The following is a 22,634-nucleotide window of genomic DNA, read 5'->3' as shown; positions in this document are numbered from 1 at the left end:
AAACCATTGCCAATGAACCAATGAGCACCCTGACCCAGGAAGGGAAACAAAGGGGCCCAGATAGAGAACAAGGGTGGAATTCTTCAAGTGAAGAAGAAAGTCTGTCTGTGGCTTCCTGGGGTACAGGACCCTCCCACCCCCAGGTAAGGGTCACCGTGTAGACATTGGCACCTAGAGGCTAGCCTGAGGCTCAGCACTGTTGAGGGCATTGCTGTTTCCAACTGCATTGATGATGTCACAGTGGGCCCTATGGGGACAGGGACTGAAGACCCTGGGCCTTGGAGCAGAGGGGTAGAGGTGGGGGGGGTGGGAGGAGTGGGCAGAAAAGGCAGTAGGGCCGCCCCAGGCATCTATCCGGCCTCTGGCAGACCCGGTCCGGCTCGGGAGCTGGTGAGCAGGTGACCATGGCACTCAGCCTCTCCGCCACGTCCATTCCCAACAACTGGCTCCCAGGCTACCCTGAGGTAACCAGGCCTGCGTTCTAGGTCTGTCTTGGGTGGGAGTGCCCCAGCCAGAGCAGGGCACCAACCTGTAAGCCAAGCCTTGTCCTAGGCATTGGGAGGGATGATAAGATGAGGGAGATCCAGCCCCTGCCCTCAAGTTGCTGACTAATCAGACCCTACGCAAGAGGCTTACCAGATCAATACTCATCCTCTCTCGGCTAATTTTGGAGGAACAGTGGCTAATTGTTGGTGGACTCATTCCAAACAACCCTGTCTGGTCCCCCAGCTTCTCTGTGTGTTGCCCCACAAGGCACTGTCCTCAAGGGCGGCTCACCCATTGGCACTAGTGTTTTTGATACTCTAGACTGTGTTTCTCAAGGTGATCTAAGGACAGAATTTTCAGCATGGGTTAAAAATGCACATTCCTGAGCCTCAGCCCAAACCTTCCAAAGCAGAATTGTCAAGTATGGGGCTCATGAATCTGCATTTAAAAAAAACACTCTAGGGAACTCTTACCCTAAGCACTGCCCTGGTGTTTTTCAGTTTTTGGTTTTTGGTTTTAGGGTTTGTTTGTTTGTTTGTTTTTTGCCCTGGTGTTTAAATACCTCCTACGGTTCCCCAGTCTGGCTGACCAGGGTGGGTCAGTTTTTCAGTCTGAGATGGGGCTTGGCTTTGATATTTTTATTACTGATGAAAAGCCATGATTCATAGGCTCCTGGTGGCTGGCTGTCAGTTTGGAAGCAATCAGAGGCCACTAAGAACAGAATTCTCTATCTTTTCGATCCATCTATACCATCTATAAAAATGCTTACCTGAGCAGACACTGTTTAAAGGCCATTAAAATACCAGACATAGAATAACCCAGTCCCTGGAACTTTATAGACATATTTACTCAAACCCAAGTGCTTGCAAAAAGTAAATAAAAGGGAAGCAAAATGAGCAAGCACCCCTAGAAATACAAACTGAAAGTAAACAGCCCTGTTCTCTAAAATAAACAGGACAAATCCAGCGAGGATTAAATGACCTCTAGTCAGACAGGCTCAAAGCCAGAAATGCCCCAATCCTGGCTCCAGAGGAAGGAGAGGGAGCCTGTCTCCATCACCTGCGGCGTGTGCCGGGATCACTGCCTTGGGGGTCAGGGCCAGGCCTGCAAGAGCAGACAGTATCCTGGGGGGTATGGGTGCTCCCTTGCCCTCCCTGCCAGCCTGAAAATTAGGTCAGGGTCTGAAAATCAGGTTTAAAGATCGAAAAGTATGCCCTAAAAGCCTCTGATAAAATGCACATCTCCTGAAGGTGTAGAACCTCAAGTTACTATTATCTGCCATTTATTCCTGAATTTAGCGACCATTTATTTAGCACTTGCTGTGTTTTAGGCCCTGAGCCAGTCACTAAAGATATCCAGTTAAGTAAAGCATAACGGGTGCCCTCACGTTGCACACCGTTTACTATGAAAGAAACAATAATAAATGGTAACATTTATCGCTCACTTACGATTTGAGGAACTTAATGACAAGCACCCTCCAGTCACTTTTTAATCCTCATAACAGTATGGATCTCATTGACTCTTCCTAAAGTCAATGCAGTTACTACTGTTGTCTTTCCCCATTTGACAGACGTGTCGACTGAGGCTCAAAGTCTGTGGTGTAACAATTACCTCCCTGAAAGAAGAAGAAGAAAAAAAAAAAAAAAGCCCTGATTTGTAGTGTTTGCTGATCTCGGGAGTGTAAATCCTCCCAGGCAGGTTTCAAGCTACCAGCCCGCTGTCCCTGAATGTGGAGTTGGAAAGAGGCAGGGGTGTGGGCTGGCTCCAGCATCCCCATTGCAAACAAGGCTCACAGCTTAAGCACAGCTCACAGCTAAGGAAGTTCAAGACAGCACTTGAACCCAGGTGTGCGTGATCCCAAGCCCCAGCGCCTAACCACTTTGTTACACTATCAGTAACGTCGGTGAGATCATTGACACTGGAAAGGATACATCTTAAGACTGAGGAAGTGCCAAAAGTTTACAACGGTCCATAAAACCTCTTGGCTGGTTATATCCTGTGCTTCCTCTATCTCGTTTTTAATCACCAACAGGGCAGTTGATTTTCTTTTGAGAGCCATCTACAAAACTTCTGAATTTTAAATAATTATTCACAGGAGTTGCAGTACGAGAGGTCCTGTGTACTTTTCACCCACTTTCCCTCCATGGTCCCATCTTAAATAACTACAGTACAATATCACAATCCGGCAAGGGACATTGGTAAAAGGTATGTGGGTATTTCTATGCCCTGTTATCTAGGATTGCCAGATTTAGCAAATAAGAATACAGGATGCTCAGTTAAATTTTGTCTTTTTGAGTTTTGTTTTGTTTTAATGAAAGTATAGCCCATGCAATATTTGGGACATATACTTATACTAAGAAATTATTCTTATCTGAAATGCAAATTTAATTGGGTGTCCTGCATGTTAGCTGGCAACCCTCATTTTATTACATGTGTGGAGTCATGCAACCACTACCCTAATCAAGATAGAGAACTCTTCTGCCACCACAAACATGTTCCTTATGCTACTCCTTTACAGTCACATCTATCCCCCCCACCCTCCCTAGTGTTGCCCGTGCAACCACTAATCGCTCTCCATTTCTGTAATTTGTCATTTTTCCCACTTAGCATAATGTCCATGAGATCCATCCAAGTTGTTGCACTTTTCAATACTTTGTCCTTTTTATTGCTAGGAGTATGCTCCTGAGGGCAAATTTTCACAAAGAATTTTTTTTTTAATCTTATTCATTGGATAAATATTTATTGTATCACTACTATGTGCCAGGTGCAAACAGGGAGCAGTGACGAGCTGGTTGCAATCAGGGTTTGGGGTTTTTGCCAGCAGTAAGGAAATGGCAGAGTGGCAAGGCATGGGCATGATTAAGACAACTGAGTGGATGACACGCTGGGTGGGAAGGAAGCAGAGCCTGGCGGGGGTGCGGGGGAGACAGGATCAATAGTTCATAGTTCTGTGCAGGTGAAGAATTAATAGAGTTGGGTGCCTTTTTCAGAAGGGTTTCCTATCTCACCCCCAGTTTATTTTTTGTTTAAATATCAACATCAAAAGAAACATTCCGTCTACTTTCCCTTCCACACTTAGACACAATTTCCAAATCAGAAGTAATACATTTTTACGGGGGCATTTTTTTTTAAGTTTTTATCTATTTATTTATTTGAGAAAGGGAGAGAGCACACAAGCAGGGTGAGCTTCAGGCAGAGGGAGAAGCAGACATCCTGCTGAGCAAGGAGCCGAAGTGGAGCTCAATCCTAGAATCCTGAGATCATGACCTGAGCCGAAGGCAGATGCTTAACCAACTGGGGCCCCTTATGCGGGCATTTTTATTAAACTGAAGGTTTAGGGATAAATGCTAACCAACAAATTGCTTACTAACTCAATCAGGGTACACCAGAAAACAAAATTTGGGTCACACAAAGTACTTAAAGATCATCTTTCCACCTGTTACTTTTTAAATTTGCTATTTAGTTTTAAAAGTAGGTAACATGTGGATGGATATAGGAAAAAATTCAAAAAGTGCAAAAGGATTTATAGGAAAAGAGAAGCATTTGTCTTACCACAGAACCTTAGTCAAAATTTCTCCTTCCTAGAGTCAGTTACTATTTCCTTATAACCGCTTTTAACCATATAAGAATATATATGTGTGTCTGTGTGTTTATACACGAATGGAGCATACCATAACTGCTATTCTGTACCTTGTTTTTTCATTTAGTGTATCTTGGAAATTGTTCCCTATCAGTACCTATAAAAGTGCCACATTCTTTTTACCCATACAGAGTACTTTTTTTTTTAAGATTTTATTTATTTATGAGAGAGTGAGAGAGAGCGAGCCAGGGGGAGGAGCAAAGTGAGAGGGACAAGCGGACTCTGCGCTGAGTGCAGAGCCCCCCAGGGGCTCTATTTCAGGACCCCGAGATCATGACTTGAGCTGTAATCAGGAGTCCGGTGCTCAACGGACTGAGCCACCCAGGTGCCCCTAAAGCCTCCCTCCTAGAACATAACATTGAAATTACAATCTTGCCGAAACTGCTCACCTCAAGGCATCCTGGGATTTGTAGTTCTTAATCAGTTGAGTCTTGCACGGAAAACGGAACTTGAACAGAATACGTGTTAGAAAAAAAAGTGCCCTTCCAACAACACTGTAGAAGGACATACTGTACTGTATCCATGCACGCTCCTATCATGATGCCCAGAGGCAAATTATTTATACATTTAAACAACCAAGGTATCTACCAGCAATGAGATACCCAGGGCTGTCTTGGTATCAGGAAATCAAGATCAGTTTAGCAGACAGGGACAGTACACACACACCCCTCCCCCCCCCACATACACCTCTTCCTTACACCATTGCTTTGGTCTTTGGTATCTCAAATCACTGTTTTGTTTTGTTTTTTTTTAAAGATTTACTTATTTGACATAGAGAGACACAGCGAGAGAGGGAACACAAGCAGGGGAGTGGGAGAGGGAGAAGCAGGCTTCCCGACGAGCAGGGAGCCCGATGCGGGGCTCAATCCCAGGACCCTGGGATCATGACCTGAGCTGAAGGCAGACGCTTAACGACTGAGCTGCGCAGGTGCCCCTCAAATCACTCTTAACAATTACGTGACAAATTACTACTTAGGAAGCTTCTGTCACATACCAAGGGATCAGAAGGGACATATATATCAAATGAACACACACTGAAGTATGTGTCACCAATTGCTATGGTAACTTACAGGTATTTGCACTTTAATAGTTGTTCAGCCAAACAGAAATGAATGATGGTAGCCTTGTAAACATCAGCTAAGGACTGGTGGGGAAGATTTTCTCAGCAGGCTGAGGACATGAACGATTCTCAGAAACATTTTTTGGATAGCTAAGGTCCCCCCTTGACCCTCCCATTTCATAACCAATACCATTCCACTCTCCAAACCTGCTTCCATGCATTTCTATATATACATACATAAAATCCAGACATTTAGCTCATTATGTGAGTTTTACCAATGCTCTTGCCCTGTAAGTACTATTCTGGAAATTGCTTTTTTTTTTTTCACTCAATATATTCAGCACTTTTTTCCTATGATAATACATAAAAATCAACCTCATTGTTTTTTTACTGCCACATGGCACTCTGAAACGCTGTGTCTCAAACTTGAACTTGCATTCAGATCATCTAGGGATCTTGCTAACATGCAGATTATGATCTGATAGGTTTGGGGTAAGCCTTTGGGTTCTTTCTGCATTTCTAGAAAGTTGCCAGGTGTTGTAGATGCTGCTGGTCAAGAAATCACACTGTGAGGAACAAAGATGTAGAGTATGAGTGAAGCTGTGTGTTAGAGCTCATTTAGACCAGCCCATGAGAAATGACTGTCAAATTTCCAGGAATTTTGTGATCCTGGTGCTAAACCTAGCCATCATTAAAAAATTCAATTATGTAAACTTACAATAAATTATATTGCAAACAGATAACAAATACTCAAAAATCATCACTTTCCTAGGTATTTTACTATCAATCTATGTTCTCTAGGTTATTTATGTCTATAATGCCTGTAGGGTACAAATCTATACAATGGCATGCTTTTGTTTGTCTCCTCCCAACTCCACACTCAGTTCATGTTGGCAGCTTGGAACCAGCCCCAGGGAGTATTTACAGCACAAAAATTGGTATAAAGGCATGCATTTCCCCAGGTCTTCTCCCACACTTCATATTACCAATATTTCTCATTTTTTGCTAATCTGACAAATCAAAAATGGCATCTCATTTTTAACTTGCATTTCCCTCATTACAGTGAGACCAAGTCTCTCTTATACTCATTCCTTGGAATTTATTTATTTATTTTTATTATTTTTAATTTTTTTTATTTATTTGACATAGAGACAGAGAGAGAGGGAACCCAAGCAGGGGGAGTAGAAGAGGGAGAAGCAGGCTTCCTGCTGAACAGAGAGCCCGATGCAGGGCTCGATCCCAGGACCCCGGGAACATGACCTGAGCCGAAGGCAGATGCTTAACTGTCTGAGCCACCCATGCGCCCCTATTTATTTATTTTTAAAGATTTTATCTATTTGAGAGAGCACAAGCGGGGAGGAGAGGGACAAGCAGACTCCCCGCTGAGCAGGGAGCCCGATGTGGGGCTTGGTCCCAGGACCCTGGGATCATGACTTGAGCCGAAGGCAGACCCTTAGCCATGTGAGCCACCCAGGTGCCCCTCATTCCTAGGAATATAATAGTATTTCTTGTTCTTGTAAATAGGACCCTTTTACTAGTATATTTTCTGGTTGATTATTGCATGGGAAAGCTGATGACTTTTAAAATCAGGCCACTCCTCCTAACCAGTTCAAATAGCTTGTCGGTTTATATTCTTAGAGGTTCTAGGTAATCAAATAATCTATAAGTAATGAGAAATTTCACTTTTCCATGTATATAATTGTTTTGCTTTGTGACACCAGCTCTGACTGCCACGTTGACAACCAGCAGTAAAGTTCACCAGTGTCTTACTTCTGACTTGAAAGGAGCACTTCTGTATTTCCCCACTAATTTGTGCAGTTACGTCTTTATCCTTTCTCTTTCTGGCTTCTTTTTTTTTAACATCTTATTTATTTGAGAGAGAGAATGAGATAGAGAGAGCATGAGAGGGGGGAGGGTCAGAGGGAGAAGCAGACTCCCTGCTGAGCAGGGAGCCCGATGCGGACTCGATCCCGGGACTCCAGGATCATGACCTGAGCAGAAGGCAGTCGCTTAACCAACTGAGCCACCCAGGCGCCCCTCTCTGGCTTCTTCTTCTTTTTTTTTTTTAAAGATTTACTTATTTATTTGAGAGAGCGAGAATGAGAAAGAGAGAGAGTACATGAGAGGGGGGAGTGTCAGAGGGAGAAGCAGGCTCCTCGCTGAGCAGGGAGCCCGATGCGGGACTCGATCCCAGGACTCCAGGATCGTGACCTGAGCCGAAGGCAGTCGCTTAACCAACTGAGCTACCCAGGTGCCCCTCTTTCTGGCTTCTTAAGGGGATTTCGTTTTGTTTTTTATCAAGAATGGATGTTCAGTTTATCCAGTTTTTACTTTCACTTTCTAAGTAACCCATTCTGGTGATATTTGAATCTCTCACATTAGCATGGACTCTTTTTTTGTACTCTGAAGAGCATTAAAAATTTTTTAAGTTAAGTCTCCTTCCCTTATCCATCATACCCGTTTCAGCTCTTGTTCACTGTCTGTGAATGTGTCCCTTCCCCACTAGCCAGCCTCTGGCTCTGAGAGGAAAAGAATATTCTCTCCATGACCCATTCAGCACTGAAACTTTATACCTAATGACATTTCAATGAACGGTTAGGGAATGCCATGAATTTACCCCACCACCTGTATATTCTTGAACACCTGCAATACCTACTCCTGTGAACTGAGGGCCGCTGGGCCTTTCCCACAGCTCCCCACCTCCTTCCCAACATTCCTACCCCCGTATATAAAGGACAGATTGTGCTGTTGACCTGTAATCCCTGGAGTGCTAACACCCCTGGTTGCTGGGCCATTTTGGACCCCGGGGGCCACCAAGAGTCCTGATCAGAATCTATGACTAGGTGGGTACCTTGGTTTTTTAAATTGCTACTCACCACTCTTGACATATGAATATTGGGATTGTCTCCAAGAACCTGTGCAGTTTGTTTTATTTTGTCCTTTTAACAAGTGGAAAGAGTGCAGACAGAAGTCAAATTCTAGATGCATCCAAATGGCTGTGTGATCTTGGGCAAGTCATTACTTCTCTGTCCCTCAGGCACTTCCCCAGGAGCATAACACTTTCCAAGGTGCATATGTAAAGGGCCAGAAAAGATCTGAGAGTGGCTTGTTCCAGGTCCCTGGAGTCAAATTAATTGAGTCCAAACCCCACCTCTGCCATTTACTGCCCTGGACAAGTGATTCGTGTCTGTACTTGGTTTTGTTCATGTATAAAACCCGGACCGTGAGGGGCGCCTGGGTGGTTCAGTTGGTTTAGCGTCTGCCTTCGGCTCAGGTCATGATCCCGGGGTCCTGCAATCGAGCCCCGCATCCGGCTCCCCGCTCTGCGGAAGCCTGCTTCTCCCTCTCCCTCTGCCTGCCGTTTCCCCTGCTTGTGCTCTCTCTCTGTGTCAAATAAATAAATACAATGTTTAAAAAAAACAAATAAATAAAACGGGGACCATGAAAGTACAAAATTGACAGAGCAGTTGTGAAGATTAAACAGATAACACGTGAAGCCTTATCATAAAGCTAAAGCTCACCGTGAGCACTCCATGAACACTAGCCCTGTTGCTTTTATTATCACAAGGGTGCCTGTGGAGAGAGAGAGCACTCTGTACAGTACTCGTCGGACCAGGTGAGCTAGCAGGGGCGAGTTTTATCTCGTACTCTCCGACCCGGGGCAGGCGGGGGGGCGCGCGGCTCGCGGCTGTCCTAGCACCTCCCGGGCAGCAGAGGGCCCCCGCCACCGCCGCGGACAGCGAGGGCGGGGCGGGCTGCGCGGCCTAGCGAGAGGCGGAGCAGACGGCGCGGCGGGGGCGGGGCGGGCGGGGCGGCCTAGCGAGGGGCGGAGCAGACGGCTCGGCGGGGGCGGGGCGGGCTGCGCGGCCTAGCGAGGGGCGGAGCAGACGGCGCGGCGGGGGTGGGACGGGCTGTGCGGCCTAGCGAGGGGCGGAGCAGACGGCGCGGCGGGGGCGGGGCGGGCGGAGGGACCTAGCAAGGGGCGGAGCAGACGGCGCGGCGGGGGTGGGACGGGCTGTGCGGCCTAGCGAGGGGCGGAGCAGACGGTGCGGCGGGGGGCGGGGCGGGCTTAGGGGGCGGGCCGAGCACGGGGGCAGGGCTAGCGGACGCGGGCCCACGCGTGGGGCCATGCAGGTGGCTGTCCACGGCCCACCCAGCTCTAACTCCGATCCCAGACCCGGCTCGGAGCCGGCTCAGGCCTAAGCTCAACAGTGCGCTGAGGTGAGGGCTGTGCCTGACCCAAAGCGAAACCGAAAGTCCGGCCTCCGTGACCTGATCTTCCTGGGGTTGGAAAAGGGTGGCCTGCGAAAGACTGGGGGCGTGGGGGGGTGGGGTACTCCCCGGCCAATAGGATTTTGGCTCCTTGGTGCAGGCCGGCTCTGAGTTAGGGGCCCTCTTGAGAGCTTGGAGCTCGGAACCCACGGGGATTTCTGGGCTGGGCGGGCACGTGGGGGTGGGATTTAGGGGGCCGGGCTGAAGCTCGAATTAGGGGGCGGGCCGTCTTGGTCGAGCTGGGCGGGGAGCGCTGCTGGGGTTTTGATACTTTGGCTAGAGGGCTGGAGCTTTCAGCGGAAAGAGGTTTGGCCCGGCATCTGCGTCTGTCGGTGGGAAAAGGGGCGGAAGCAGAGGTCTGAGCCTGGGAGCGATCACTTCGCGGGAACGGGGCTTGTGGGAATGGGGAAGGTGGTTTCCGGGGCCTGGATAATATAGGTCAAGGGTCCCAAACCTCGTAGGAGTCTGAGCAGCCCCCCTACCCCGCCTCCAATAGGTGGCCATGACCGGTAGAGCCCGCAAAGAGGCGGTGCAGGCCGCGGCCCGGGAACTCCTCAAGTTCGTGAACCGGAGCCCCTCTCCTTTCCACGGTAAGTGACTACCACCAAGGGGAGTGGTGGCCGGTGTGCCTCCTAACCGGCTTCCATCGCTATGCAAGGGCTCTTTTTCTACAGCCGTGGCCGAGTGCCGCAGCCGCCTCCTCCAGGCTGGCTTCCATGAACTCAAAGAGACGGAGAGCTGGGATATCAAGCCGGAGAGCAAGGTACGTTGGGTGGGGTGGGGACAGAGAAGCAGGTCCCTAGGCCGGGACTCAAAGTCCTTTGTGCCGGCCGGCTAGATAATCCAATCAATCTTACCGGCCCCCCCCCCCCCCCCGCCCCAGTACTTCCTGACCAGGAACTCCTCCACGATCATCGCTTTTGCTGTGGGAGGCCAGTATGTTCCTGGCAATGGTTTCAGCCTCATTGGGGCCCACACGGACAGCCCCTGCCTCCGGGTGAGGAACTGGGGCTGCGCTGGGGGAGGGGCGGCATCAGGGGAATACAGGGCAAAAGGGAGTGGAGAGGTACAAATTGGGGGCTCTATTCCTGCAGCGGGGGAGACTTGTCGCCCCCTTCCTCCACACTTTGGGCCCTTCTCTGTCAGCGATATTCTTTCTGTGTTCCTTCGCCTCCGCCCGTCTGTCTCACCTCCAAATCATGCCATTTGGCCTTCTCTGACTTCTCATTCCCCATCTTCACACTTAGGTGAAACGGCGGTCCCGCCGCAGCCAGGTGGGTTTCCAGCAGGTTGGCGTGGAGACCTATGGTGGTGGGATCTGGAGCACGTGGTTTGACCGGGACCTGACCTTGGCTGGACGCGTCATTGTCAAGGTGGGAACTGGGGTTGGACCTGGGAGGTTCTCACCTTCAGCAGCCTGAAGATTGACTGTGACCTTCCTTCAGGATACCTGTGGAGAGCCCCCCCCCCAGGGAAGGGGGAGTGGGGCAGTCTGGGTTTGAGGATCATGTTGGTTAGTCTGGGTGAAGTGGGGGTTTTAACCCGTTGTGGTTGGGAGGCGCCCTGGTTTGACCTGGCCTGGTGGGCCACAGTGCCCTACCTCAGGCCGGCTGGAACAGCGGCTGGTGCACGTGGACCGGCCGATTCTCCGCATCCCCCACCTGGCCATCCATCTGCAGCGCAATGTCAACGAGAACTTTGGGCCCAACATGGAGATGCACTTGTGAGCCTGGGGCAAGGGCCGTGGTGACTGGGAGGGATGGCTGTGGCACCAGGTGATGGAAGGGGCCCCGGGGGACCTGGGACCCTGCCACCTCACGGTCGCCACAGCCAGGTTCTACTCTCGGGACCCAGCTGATGATGTCCAAGGGCCTCATAGCTCTGCCATTTGGGAAGCAAACTGGAATCGAAGGGCAAGGGCAGTTTCCACTGGGAGATGCCCAAGCTCAGGGGTGCCGTTGTCCTCGGCTCTCCCACGCTTCCCTCACGTGTCCCCCCACAGAGTCCCCATTCTTGCCACAGCAGTCCAGGAGGAGCTGGAGAAGGGGACCCCTGAGCCTGGGCCTGTCAATGCTGCAGTAAGAGAGTCCCCTGCTCACAGGAAGGGGGGAGGAGAGGGGGAAAGGACTGATTCCCTGAGAAGGGGAGGAGGGGAAGGGCAGACCTTCTTCCTCCCAGCATGCTTCTGCCCTGCAGGATGACCGGCACCACTCGGTCCTCCTGTCCCTTCTCTGCGCCCATCTGGGACTGAGCCCCGAGGATATCTTGGAGATGGAGCTTTGCCTTGCTGACACGCAGCCTGCGGTAGGGAATGGCTGCCGGGACGCATGGGTGGCGATCGCGGGGATCCTGGCCTGCCCCAGCGTATCCCCTGAAGCACTCACCACCTCAGCTGGTCCCCCGGTTCCTCTCACCCCTCTTCTTCCCAGGAGACACCATGTCCCTCTGCCTCCAGGCCAGAGGTTCTCAAAAGGGCACTTTTCGTGCTCCAGACCTGCCTCCTTGGATGCCTGCGTGGGCCCTGGGAATCAGCCCCTCCACAGATTTCTCCCCTCCTAGGAGTTTCTGCTGCAGGTGGTCGCTGTGTACTTTGCACCCACCCTGGCCCTGCACCTCTGCGGGCAGAAGGCCCAGATGCGGCCCCCCCTTTCTCTGGAGCCTGCCCTTGAGTCCCTCCTGGTTGCCCACAGCAGGAGATTATGAAATCTTCGGAGGTTTTGTCCTCTTTGAATGCGCACTGTTTCTGGGCTGGTCTCGTCTTCTGTTTATTTCCTGAGCTTTTCTTGCGTCCGTTCAGCTCCCCCCTTTTCCCCGTCCCACGGGAACTGGTAGGAACCGTAGATGGCATCCTCCCATCCCTCACCTCCTGCCCAGCTCCATTCCCCGTTGTCCGCTCAGCCCGACCCAGCAGGATCCCAGCGCCCGAAGCCGGGGGACAGGGCGGGGTTGCACACAGAGCCAAGGAGGCTCGCTCAAACCCAGGCCTTTGGGAGCAGGGAGAAGCAGGTGAGTTGGGGTGGAGGGTTGAAGGTTGGGCCGACTGTCCTGTCTTTCTAGGTCCTGGGTGGTGCCTACGAGGAGTTCATCTTTGCCCCTCGGCTGGATAATCTGCACAGCTGCTTCTGTGCCCTGCAGGTGAGCAGCAGGGGTGCCCCCAGGCGGGGCACACTGCCGGGAGAAGCTGTGGTCGGGGGACTGCCTCAAGGCCCAGCAGGTCCTAGGAGGGCCACTGGCCACCTCCTCCGTCTGCTGGCGCTCGGGGGACTGTGGGGAGGGGCCGGGGCTGAGGTAGGGGGAAGGCGAGAGGCCAGCTCAGGCACCACGGGGTCTCCTCACCTGGCTCCACTGCTTCTCTTTTATATTAGCCTCTGCTTCCGGGGAGGGGCCTTCGTGTCTCATGAGACGGCATCACCCTCCTCCCTCTGCTCCCCCTGCCCTCCAAGCTACGCCCACCCAGGCCTTCTGTCTGTGCCCTTGGGGTCTCCGTGGGGCTGGCTCTCTTCCTTGTCCCCGCCCTTCTTTTCCTACCCTAGTCAGTTCTATTTCTTTCTTTCTTCTTGCCCTCTCTCTTTTCATTTCTCTCTCTCACACCCCATCCTATTCTCGGAGACAGGCTTTGGGCCTTAATGGAGACCAGGGCCGAACCTGGGACCTATATCAGCTTCTGCAGCCCAGCCAGCTGTGTCCCCTTGATGGAGTCCCAGTCACCTCTGTGGACCTTGATCTTTTCACCAGGGCCAGTTAGTTCATGTGCTCTGTGTGCTGTTTTTGACTTCCCAGGATTCTCCACTCTTCTCCTCCATTTTATTCATCTTCCTGCCTTTCACGTAGGCAGGTAGGGGAGCACACCCAAAGGGGGTTCTCCAGCCCAGCTGAAAGGTTTCCCTCAAGCCAGCCAATGCCCTAAGGGACAAAGGCCGGTCAAAGGCCCAGCCCGCTTCATCCTGCCCGTGACGACAGCAGGCAGGCAGGCCGGGAGCGTGAACCTGCCAGATGTTGGTGGGCAGGGTTATGGAAGAAGGAGCAGTTAGGAGGATGCTCTTGATCCCCCCCAAACAGGCTTTGATTGACTCCTGTGCGGCTCCTGCCTCTTTGGCTGCAGAGCCCCACGTGCGCATGATCGCTCTCTATGACAACGAAGAGGTACGTGGAGGGCCCTGTGGAGGGTCTCTTCTGTGGAGGGGGTCCCCTCTGTGAAGCTTCCTGCAGCCAGCTTGTGCCAGGCACCCACCGTAAGCCAGGACTGTTCTGGAAGCCACAGAGATGGAAGGCCTATGCTCCCTTAGCACTTGGTCGCCCTGGCTCAGCATGTATCAGCTTCTAGAGGTGTGACCATACCTCCCGTGTGCCACATGGTGAGCTCCTCGAGGACAGGGACTCTGCCCTTCATCCTGTAGCCCCAGGCCTCAGCGCATGGTGGGGCCTCGGTCTGTGCTGCTCCCGTGAGGTTGCGCTCTTAGACACTGTCACAGGGCCTGAACGATGGGTCCTTCTCTCTCCTGGAACTGTACGGGTCAGAGTGAGCAGTTGAGGACAGGTCTCTGCTGTCCTGAGCGCTTGGCTACCGTGTCAGGATGCAGGCCGGCCGGCTGTTCCCGCTCCCGCCATCCTGTCTATACCGAGTGAGGAGGACGAGAGGAAGGGGCAGAGGGAGAGTGCACGCCCAACCTTTGAAGGCGCAACCCGAAGGGGGCGTTCCTCACTGCCCGTGTTCCACGGAACACCATGGGCATGGCCCTGTTAGCTGCAAGGGAAAGCTGGGAGTGTCCTCTCTAACTGGGTAGTCCTGTGCTTAGCTACAATTTGGGTGTTTTCCTGTGCAGCATAGCGTGGATAGTTCGCGATCTCTGTTACATGCATCAAAGACGATTGGCCGGTGTGGTGGGGCACCTGTGTGAAGCCCCAGGTGTGAGGGTTGGGGGAAGAGGAGGGGGGGAAGGTGCAGGAAGCCCACAGAAAGTGCTCTTTCTGCCCCAGAGATGACATAGGACTAGTTCGGCCCCAGCCCACCCTCAGGTTTTCAGGCGCACGGTGTTGGGGAAGTTGCTGACAACACCCCTCATTCCTCGTCCACTGAGTCAGCAGGGTCTTGGGCACCAGTGGTGATCCTGGGTGTGGGGCCCCTTTCCCTGAGCCCAGACCCCAGAGCAGTCTCTGCTGTCACCAGGTGGGCTCCGAGAGCGCCCAGGGGGCACAGTCATTGCTGACAGAGCTGGTGCTGCGCCGAATCTCAGCCTCACCCCAGCACCTGACGGCCTTCGAGGAAGCCATCCCCAAGTCCTACATGATCAGCGCAGACATGGCCCACGCCGTGCACCCCAACTACCTGTGAGTCTACTGGGCCAGGCCTGCAGTCCTCACAGCTGGAGACCCGAGTGGAACCTGCCTTCAGGCTCAGCCCCAGCCCCAGGGCCCCAGCCTCTCCCCCCTTCCCCTTCCTCCTCATTCTGGCCAGAAGGTTGGTGGCTTCCTTTTGAGGACACCAAGACACAAATGGGTCAAAGTCATGTAATGCCCAACCCAGGTATGTTGAATAGACTCTCTCTACAGACTTCTTTCCACCCACTGCTAAGGATGCTGGGACACTGTTTGGCATGGCCCTCAGGTCCTACCAGGCTGGGTGGGAAAGAATGCTGTGGTGCATTAGTGATGTTTCCAGGGCATAGCTAGAGGTGGGTGTTGGGAGACCCACCTCCTGTTTGCCATTCACAGCCTTGACTCCGTCTCTTATAGGGACAAGCATGAGGAGAACCACCGGCCCTTGTTCCACAAGGTGAGATGCACCTGTTTCTCCTTAGGGACATGAAGGCCTGGCTGGTTCTGGGCCCCGTCTCCTTCCCTGCGGGCCCATCACCCATGAGTGCCTCACCCTCGCTTCCTGGTTTCCCTCTCCCCAGGGCCCTGTGATCAAGGTGAACAGCAAGCAACGCTATGCCTCGAATGCGGTTTCGGAGGCCCTGATCCGAGAGGTGGCCAGTAAGGTCGGGGTGCCCCTGCAGGTGAGGCTGGGCCCTGCCTGGGAAGACGGGGTGGAAGGAGTGGGACTTGGGGGGGCATAAACAGATGATGCGTCCCCAGGGAAGTGGCGGGGGCGGGGGGCGCCTGGGAGCCAACCGTTGGTGGCTGGGCTTCCAGTAGAGCGAGAAGAATGGGTTTTGGATCTGGGCAGAGCTGGAGTCAGTGCTGGGTGTGCTGTGGGGCTAGCCCCGTGACTGTGGACGAGGTGCTCCATTTCTCTGGGTCAGTTTCCACACCTGTAAAATGGGGCTGATGAGGAGGCCTCTTCTGCTGGGTTTCTGTGAGACCTGAAGATACAGTGTGCTCGTGACGTGAGTTTAGTCCTGCTCTGTTCCCATCCAGCTCCCTGTGTTTCTCTTCCACACCCTGGGCTCCTCCGTAAGTGAAGTTCAGGGCTGGGGAGACTGGAACTGCCACCTGCTCATTTTCATTCTTGCCGTGGCAATGGCCCACGTCGTCAGAAATAGGTGGAGGCAGAGCTGTAAGGGACTGGGGCCCAGGGAGTCCAGTGACACACAGCAAGCAGGTCCTGGTGGGTCAGGGCATCCTGCCTCCCGGCTCAGGGCGTTGTCTGCCACACAGAGCCCCCCCCTTTCCCCATGTAGACCTGAATGTTCCCTTCTCGGGGAGGCCTCTCTGAGGAAGTGACACTTGGAGCTGAGACTTTAGAAAGAAGCAGCTGTGGGTGAGTCTGCAGGGAGAGCATCCCTGCAGAGGGAATAAGTGCAAAGGCCCCAAAGGGCACAGGAGTGCGCTCGGCCTGTCAGGAGGGGACAGAGCCGGAGTGGTAGAGGCGGGGAGAGAAGCCTGCCCAGGCCAGTCATGCAGGGCCTCCTAGGCCATGGAAGGGGGTCTGCATGTTCTTCTAAGGCAGTGAGAAGACATTGGGGAAATTTTCTTTAATTAAACTCACAGCAGAAGCAGGACATGTGTACTTTAAAAAAAAAATCAGGAAACACAAATAGAAATAAGAAAACATGAACCCACAGAAATTTGTGTATATGCTTCCAGATTTTTTCTATGCATATACTTAACACATGTTTTATAAAAAGTGGAATCATTTTGAATATATTGTTTGCTTTCTCCTCACTCTGTATTCTCTAAATTCTTATTTCAGTACACTTTTGTTTCAGTAAATTTGTGCCTAATCCTAACGCACAGATCATTTTTTTTTTTTAAGATTTTATTTATTTATTTTGACAGAGAGAGAGAGAGAGAGACAGTGAAACAGCGAGAGAGGGAACACAAGCAGGGGGAGCGGGAGAGGGAGAAGCAGGCTTCCCACCGAGCAGGGAGCCCGATGCGGGGCTCGATCCCGGGACCCTGGGATCATGACCTGAGCCGAAGGCAGACGCTTAACGACTGAGCCACCCAGGTGCCCCCAGATCATTTTTTTTTTAAAGTAAGCTCTATGCCCAGCATGGGGCTTGAACTCACGACCCCCGAGATCAAGAGTCACATGTTCTACAGACTGAGCCAGCCAGGTGCCCCCAGATCATTTTCAGTGTTCCCTAGTTATCCCCAAAATATTCTTTACAAACTCTTGTTCCACCTGAGTATCTAGTTCAGGACCGCATGTTACATCTGGTTCATATATTGCTTAAATATCTCATAGTGGAGTGCAGCCCTCACCACCCCCTTTTAAAATAACGTCGATTTGGGGCACCTGGGTGGCGCAGTCGGTTAAGCATCGGACTCTTGGTTTCGGCTCAGGTTGTGATCTCAGGGTTGTGAGATCGAGCCCCGAGTCGGGCTCTGCCCTCAGCGCAAAGTCTGCACAGAGCCTGCTTGGGATTCTCTCTCCCTCTTCCTCTGCCCCTCCTGCTCGTGTGCTCTCTCTCTCTCTCTGTCTCTCTAAATAAATAGATAAATCTTAAAAAAAGGTAAAATAAAATAACATTGACTTGTTGAAGAAATAAGTCTCATCATCCCACATGATGTCTCACTTTCTCGATTTGTCTGGTTGCTTCTTTGTGGTGGTGTTTAGCTGATGCCTCTAGGCCCTGTATTTCCTGTATTTCCTGTAAATTAGAATTTATGCCTGAAGGCTTGATAGATTCAAGTTAGACATTTTTGGCCAGAAGACATCATGACATGGTGTGTCCTTCATGTTACATCATACATGTATTATCTGGGTGATCTGCCCTTAGTGATGATAAGATTGAGCACCTGATTGGGGTGCCCTCCAAACCCTCCATCATATAGGGGCTTTCCTCCTCTGGCTGGACAGTAACTGTGTCAGTGATGAGTTCTCTATAAACCGGACACCTAACGGTTTTGACACCCATTGACAATCCTTGCCGAAATCAATAATTTCATCCCTCCAATTCATCCCTTCTATGAGTCATCCCTTCTGCAGATATTAGCTGCTATTCTTCTGAGAAGCGGAACTTTCTCCCCATCAACTAGGGCTATTTGGTGATCATGAAATGTGGTTTCTACTGGAAAGACCAGATAAACGCCCATTCTTTCCCTTATAATAACCACTTTTCAAGGCGAGGTATGTTAATAGCCACTTCAAAAGGTGACACATAGGGCTTCTTTTCTTCTCCTTTTTCTGACATTAAATCAGATTTTCATTGGTTCAGTGTGGATCCAATGCACTGTAGTAATTTTATTTTATTTTTTAAAGATTTTATTTATTAGAGCAGAGGGGGAGGGAAGGAGAATCTCAAGGAAACTCCCCACTGAGCACAGAGCCTGACACAGAGCTCAGTCCCACGACCCTGAGATCACGACCCAAGCTGAAATCAAGAGTCAGATGCTTAACCGACTGAGCCACCCAGGCGCCCCTGTAGTCACTTTATTTCATCCTCAGATAGTCATAACTTTGACCAATGGGAGTCCTTTCGACACGTGTCCTTTGACAGGACTCTCAAAAGTTTTCTTGCTTTCTGTACAACAAGAAATTGCAGGCTCATCTCCTTCATTTCTCTCCCCAGACATGGCAGCTTTGGAAGGATGGTGATTTTGGAGACTGTGGTCTGACCCCCTGAGTGTCTGTTGTTATCATGGGGGGCAGTGCTTTGGGGTCACTTCTGTTGACATAGCTAGAAAAAAATATGTTTTGAAAACCATGAGTTAATACTATAATTCTTACTCAAAAAAAGTAATAGTTACTACTTAATTTATCTGATTTTATAATTCTGTTTTTCCTCACACTGAAAATCTTAATATCGTACATCATATTATGACTTTCTTATTTATTTTTTTACCAGAATATAAAGGAAATGGTTTCGGAATGCCAATAGCAGTATTTCTAAAAACACTAAAACTGCTGAACGATTGTTCTTTGTGTGTGTTTGGGGGCGGGGAGAGAGTGTATGTTAAGCAAGAGGCTGATATAAACGGAACATTTTTTTTTTTTTTAATTCCCTCGCCTGCTATGGATTCTTAATGGAAGGCAAGATGGGCGTATCCGGAATGAGGGTGGCGGTAGTTCAGACGGAGAAAATGGGACCAATGCAGAATATACTGTCCTTTGGGCCTGCCATTTAATGTGGGCTTCCTGTTTTCATTCTGGTCACATACACTCCCTGAGGGGGCAGAAACAGGCCCCTGCCAGCCCAGCAGTTCTTAGGCGACTTCCTCTTTGGGTTTAATGAGCAGACACTGCTTGCCGTTCGAGCCTCTCCACCCTTTCCTAGGATCTCATGGTCCGGAATGACTCTCCCTGTGGAACCACCATTGGACCTATCTTGGCTTCTCGGCTGGGGCTGCGGGTTCTAGATTTAGGCAGCCCCCAACTGGCCATGCACTCCATCCGGGAGACCGCCTGCACCTCAGGAGTACTCCAGACCCTCACCCTCTTCAAGGTGACTCCTACCTGACCCATCCTCGCGGCAGCCGGGCTCCCTCGTCCGGTGCCCGGATGGGTTGCTGGGGCAACATCACCATCGCTAGGTCGCCGGCTTGGGTGATGGGAGCTGGCTGTCTTGGGGCTACCATGTAGGAGAGGAAAGGTCCCTATTCTTCTCCAGGCCCAGGGGCCCTGATCAGCCCCCAGAGGATAATGAGAGGACAGAGAGGGGGGACGGGAGATGGCAAGACTGGGAAAGTTGTCAGGTGTGGGTGAGCACCGTGCCTCTCTGGCTGGGCCCTGTGTTGGCGGGAGGTGTGCCGCGGGGCACCCCCAGCTGGCCTCCACTGATTCCAGATCCCATGTTGCTTTCCACTTTAGGGCTTCTTTGAGCTGTTCCCTTCTCTGAGCCGTAACCTCTTAGTGGATTGAGGCCTCTTGGAAAGACTTCTCTTGCACTTGAGAAGTGGTCAGCTGAGCTGAAGCTGGATTATTAAAGTGGATTTCTCACTCAGACTCAATCTGTTGTACTTGTTTGGAAACCACAAGGGTGGGAGTTGAACCTGGCTTTGACCTCTGAAACCAGAACAGAGGGGCTAGGGAGGGGGAGGTAGAGGAGGCCGCAGCTCCTGGGAGCTGATGGAGGCCTGAGCTCAAATCTCTTTTCCTCAAGGCCATGCCTGAAGTCAGCGACAGGTAGGTGGGTCCACAATTGGAAGGTCCCTTCTCCCATCCCTAGTCCTCTTTTCTGGGAAGTGGCCTCAATGCTCTTCCATTACCAGAAGAGTCCAGGAGCCCTTCTCAGTGCTGTGAGGTCTGCACACCCAGCGCGAGGCCCCCAGATCTGCCCTGGGCAGCCCGCGCGTTCCCCTCCCTGCCCCTCAGTCTCGTTAACTTTTATAAGCAGTTTCTTATTATTCAGTGTTTTTTTTCTCTGATTAACAATTTCCCCCGGTACATTTCTCTCTTCTCCTTTCTCTTTTTCCTTCTTCCTTTCTTCCTCTCCCTCCTCCTCCGTTCCCTCCTCTTACTGCCCCTCTCCTTGTGTTTGTTCATCCCCCTTCTTTGCCTTACGGTTTGCCTGATTTGTGGCTTCCCCCGAGAGCCCCGGCAGTATTTCCTGTTAGTGCTAAGTGTGCTGGTGACAGACAAATGCTGCCGTGGGACGCCGTAGGGTTACGAGGCTCTGGCTGGCTGAGGCTGGCCTTCGGAGGCACGCTGCTTTGGGACCGAGCGCCCCCTAGTGTTGATGGCCTAGGAGTCCCGCAGAGCAGAGACCAGGTGGCAGCACCTGATCACCTAAGTCTGGAGTATTTTCTCAGTATGCCGTAAGCATGAGATAGGAGTATTTTTATTTCCTTCCTTGTCCTTTGGTTGAACTGGGTGATTTTTGGAGGACGTATGGCGATATCTGGACTCAGGCAGCCACTGCCATCCCATGGGGACCGCCTGTGCTGTTTGTAATAGTAAAATGTGGACGGTGTTGGTAGAAGACACTGCTAGTAACCCACCCCCGTCCCTCACTTTGATCACTTGGGTGGACTTGGCCCAACTTCCACCTGCCAATAGTAGCACTTCTTCCCCCGGGGGACGTGCGTTTGCTGCATGACGTTTCCCACTGGAGGCATTTGGAAGTGCTAGGAAACATGCTCCCCACCCCAGAGACTCCAACCAGAGACTGTCAAGACTCTTAAGAAGACTCCAGCTCCCTCACATCTGGGAGATCATTCTGACATGGGTAGTTGACACCGGCCCCCTGACCCCAGCAGAATTAAGCTCCAGGATCAAGCCCGGTAACAGGCCCCTTTACTACCCGCCCTCCCTTCCTTGTCTCGCATCCCCACGCCCCTACCGGTGTTTCCCTCCACCTCCCAAATAAACTCCTTGCACTTGGATCCTCATCTCAGGTCTGCTGCTGGGGGAGCCTAAACTAAGCTAGTGTTCCTTTGAGAGTGGGAATAAGACAAGGATGCCTGGTTTTCTATTTCCAGTCAACATTGTACTATTGGTCCCCAGCTTGGGGGTAAGGTGAGACGGAGGATAAAAGGAACACTGAAAGGGGAGGAGTAAACTTCCTTTTGATATCATTTGTTACATAGAAAATCCAAAGGCTATAGTACTTGAATTAATAAGAGTTTATCAAAATAGCTGGCTGAAAAATCAATATACCAAAATTAATTCTATTTCTTTAGACCAGCAATGAGTAACAGCTAGAAAATGAAATTTTTTTAAAAGGACAACTTCCACAAATCATAATAATCAAGTACCTACAAATAAGCATGAAAAGATTTCTATAGAAAAAATTATATGAAAGGAGATCCAAATAATTTGGAAGATAAGTGTTATTTGTGGATGTGAAAATCAATATTGTAAAAATACTGGTTATCCTCCAAATTGATAAGTAGATTCATTGCCATCCTAATAATGCTCCTCTCTGCTTATAAATAGTGGAAGTTGACACATGGATTCTGTCATATATATGGAAATAGCTAAAACAATTTGAAGAAGACAATCGCCTTACCAGTTATCAAAGCTTATTACAAAACTGATTAAGACAGTATATTAATTGGTTCAAGGGTTGACTGACCAGTAGAACCAACAGAGGCAAGTGAATATCTGATACTTGATTTATGATGAAAGTGGCAACTCAGATGATCTTTTCAATAAATTGTGCTATGAAAATTGAATATCCATATGGAAAAAGTTGGAACCCTCCCTCCCACAATACGCAAAATCAATTGAAAATGGATTTTAGATCTAAATATAGATGGCAGAATAATAAGGCTTTTAGAAAATACTAAAGGAGAGTTTATGATCTTGGTTAGGGGAAGATTTAAATAGGATACAAAGAACACTATGCATAGAGGAAAAAATTGACATATTTGACCTCATTGAAATTAAGACATCATTAAGAGGATTAGAAGGCTTATTTGCAACACATGTAATTGACATAGGACTCATATTCAGAGTACATAAGACCTACGATCAGTAAGAAAAGTCATATATCTAAAAGAATGGGCAGTGGGGCGCCTGGGTGGCTCAGTCGTTAAGCGTCTGCCTTCAGCTCAGGTCATGATCCCAGGGTCCTGGGATCGAGCCCCACATCAAGCCCCCCTTTCCCTGCTCAGCGGGAAGCCTGCTTCTCCCTCTCCCACTCCCCCTGCTTGTGTTCCCTCTCTCGCTGTCTCTCTCTCTCTCTGTCAAATAAAACAAAATCTTTAAAAAAATTTAAAAAAAAATAAAAGAATGGGCAAAATACTTAAATGGGCACTCCATAATAAAAAGCCATTAAATATATGAAAACATGCTCTACTTCATTAGTCATCTTAGAAATATTGGGTTGAATCGCGAAGTTATGT

The 22,634-nt window shown here is 50.5% G+C and overlaps 1 protein-coding gene across 7 annotated transcripts; it reads left to right on the top strand.

Annotated features, from left to right (window-relative positions):
- The first annotated feature begins 297 nt into the window (after positions 1–297).
- LOC113920297 (aspartyl aminopeptidase) lies at positions 298–19,791 on the top strand. 7 transcript variants are annotated; one of them, XM_035726904.1, is made up of 17 exons: positions 327–464; positions 2,582–2,691; positions 8,755–8,802; positions 9,955–10,048; positions 10,133–10,221; positions 10,342–10,455; positions 10,706–10,831; positions 11,051–11,181; positions 11,461–11,536; positions 11,655–11,762; positions 12,516–12,593; positions 13,518–13,601; positions 14,626–14,786; positions 15,192–15,231; positions 15,356–15,457; positions 19,124–19,291; positions 19,657–19,791. In XM_035726904.1, the coding sequence occupies exons 4-17, from the start codon at positions 9,961–9,963 to the stop codon at positions 19,705–19,707; spliced, it is 1,416 nt and encodes a 471-aa protein (XP_035582797.1). In that variant the 5' UTR covers positions 327–464; positions 2,582–2,691; positions 8,755–8,802; positions 9,955–9,960; the 3' UTR covers positions 19,708–19,791. The 7 variants fall into 7 exon arrangements, with proteins under 7 accessions (XP_035582794.1, XP_035582795.1, XP_035582796.1 ...); XM_035726901.1 differs by lacking the exon at positions 2,582–2,691 and having other exon boundaries at positions 298–464; XM_035726902.1 differs by lacking the exons at positions 2,582–2,691; positions 8,755–8,802 and having other exon boundaries at positions 298–464.
- The last annotated feature ends 2,843 nt before the right edge of the window (positions 19,792–22,634 follow it).

This window comes from Zalophus californianus, chromosome 3, assembly GCF_009762305.2.
Source record: "Zalophus californianus isolate mZalCal1 chromosome 3, mZalCal1.pri.v2, whole genome shotgun sequence".
In the NCBI taxonomy this organism is placed as follows: domain Eukaryota; kingdom Metazoa; phylum Chordata; class Mammalia; order Carnivora; family Otariidae; genus Zalophus; species Zalophus californianus.
This window is presented reverse-complemented; position numbering and strand designations above follow the sequence as displayed.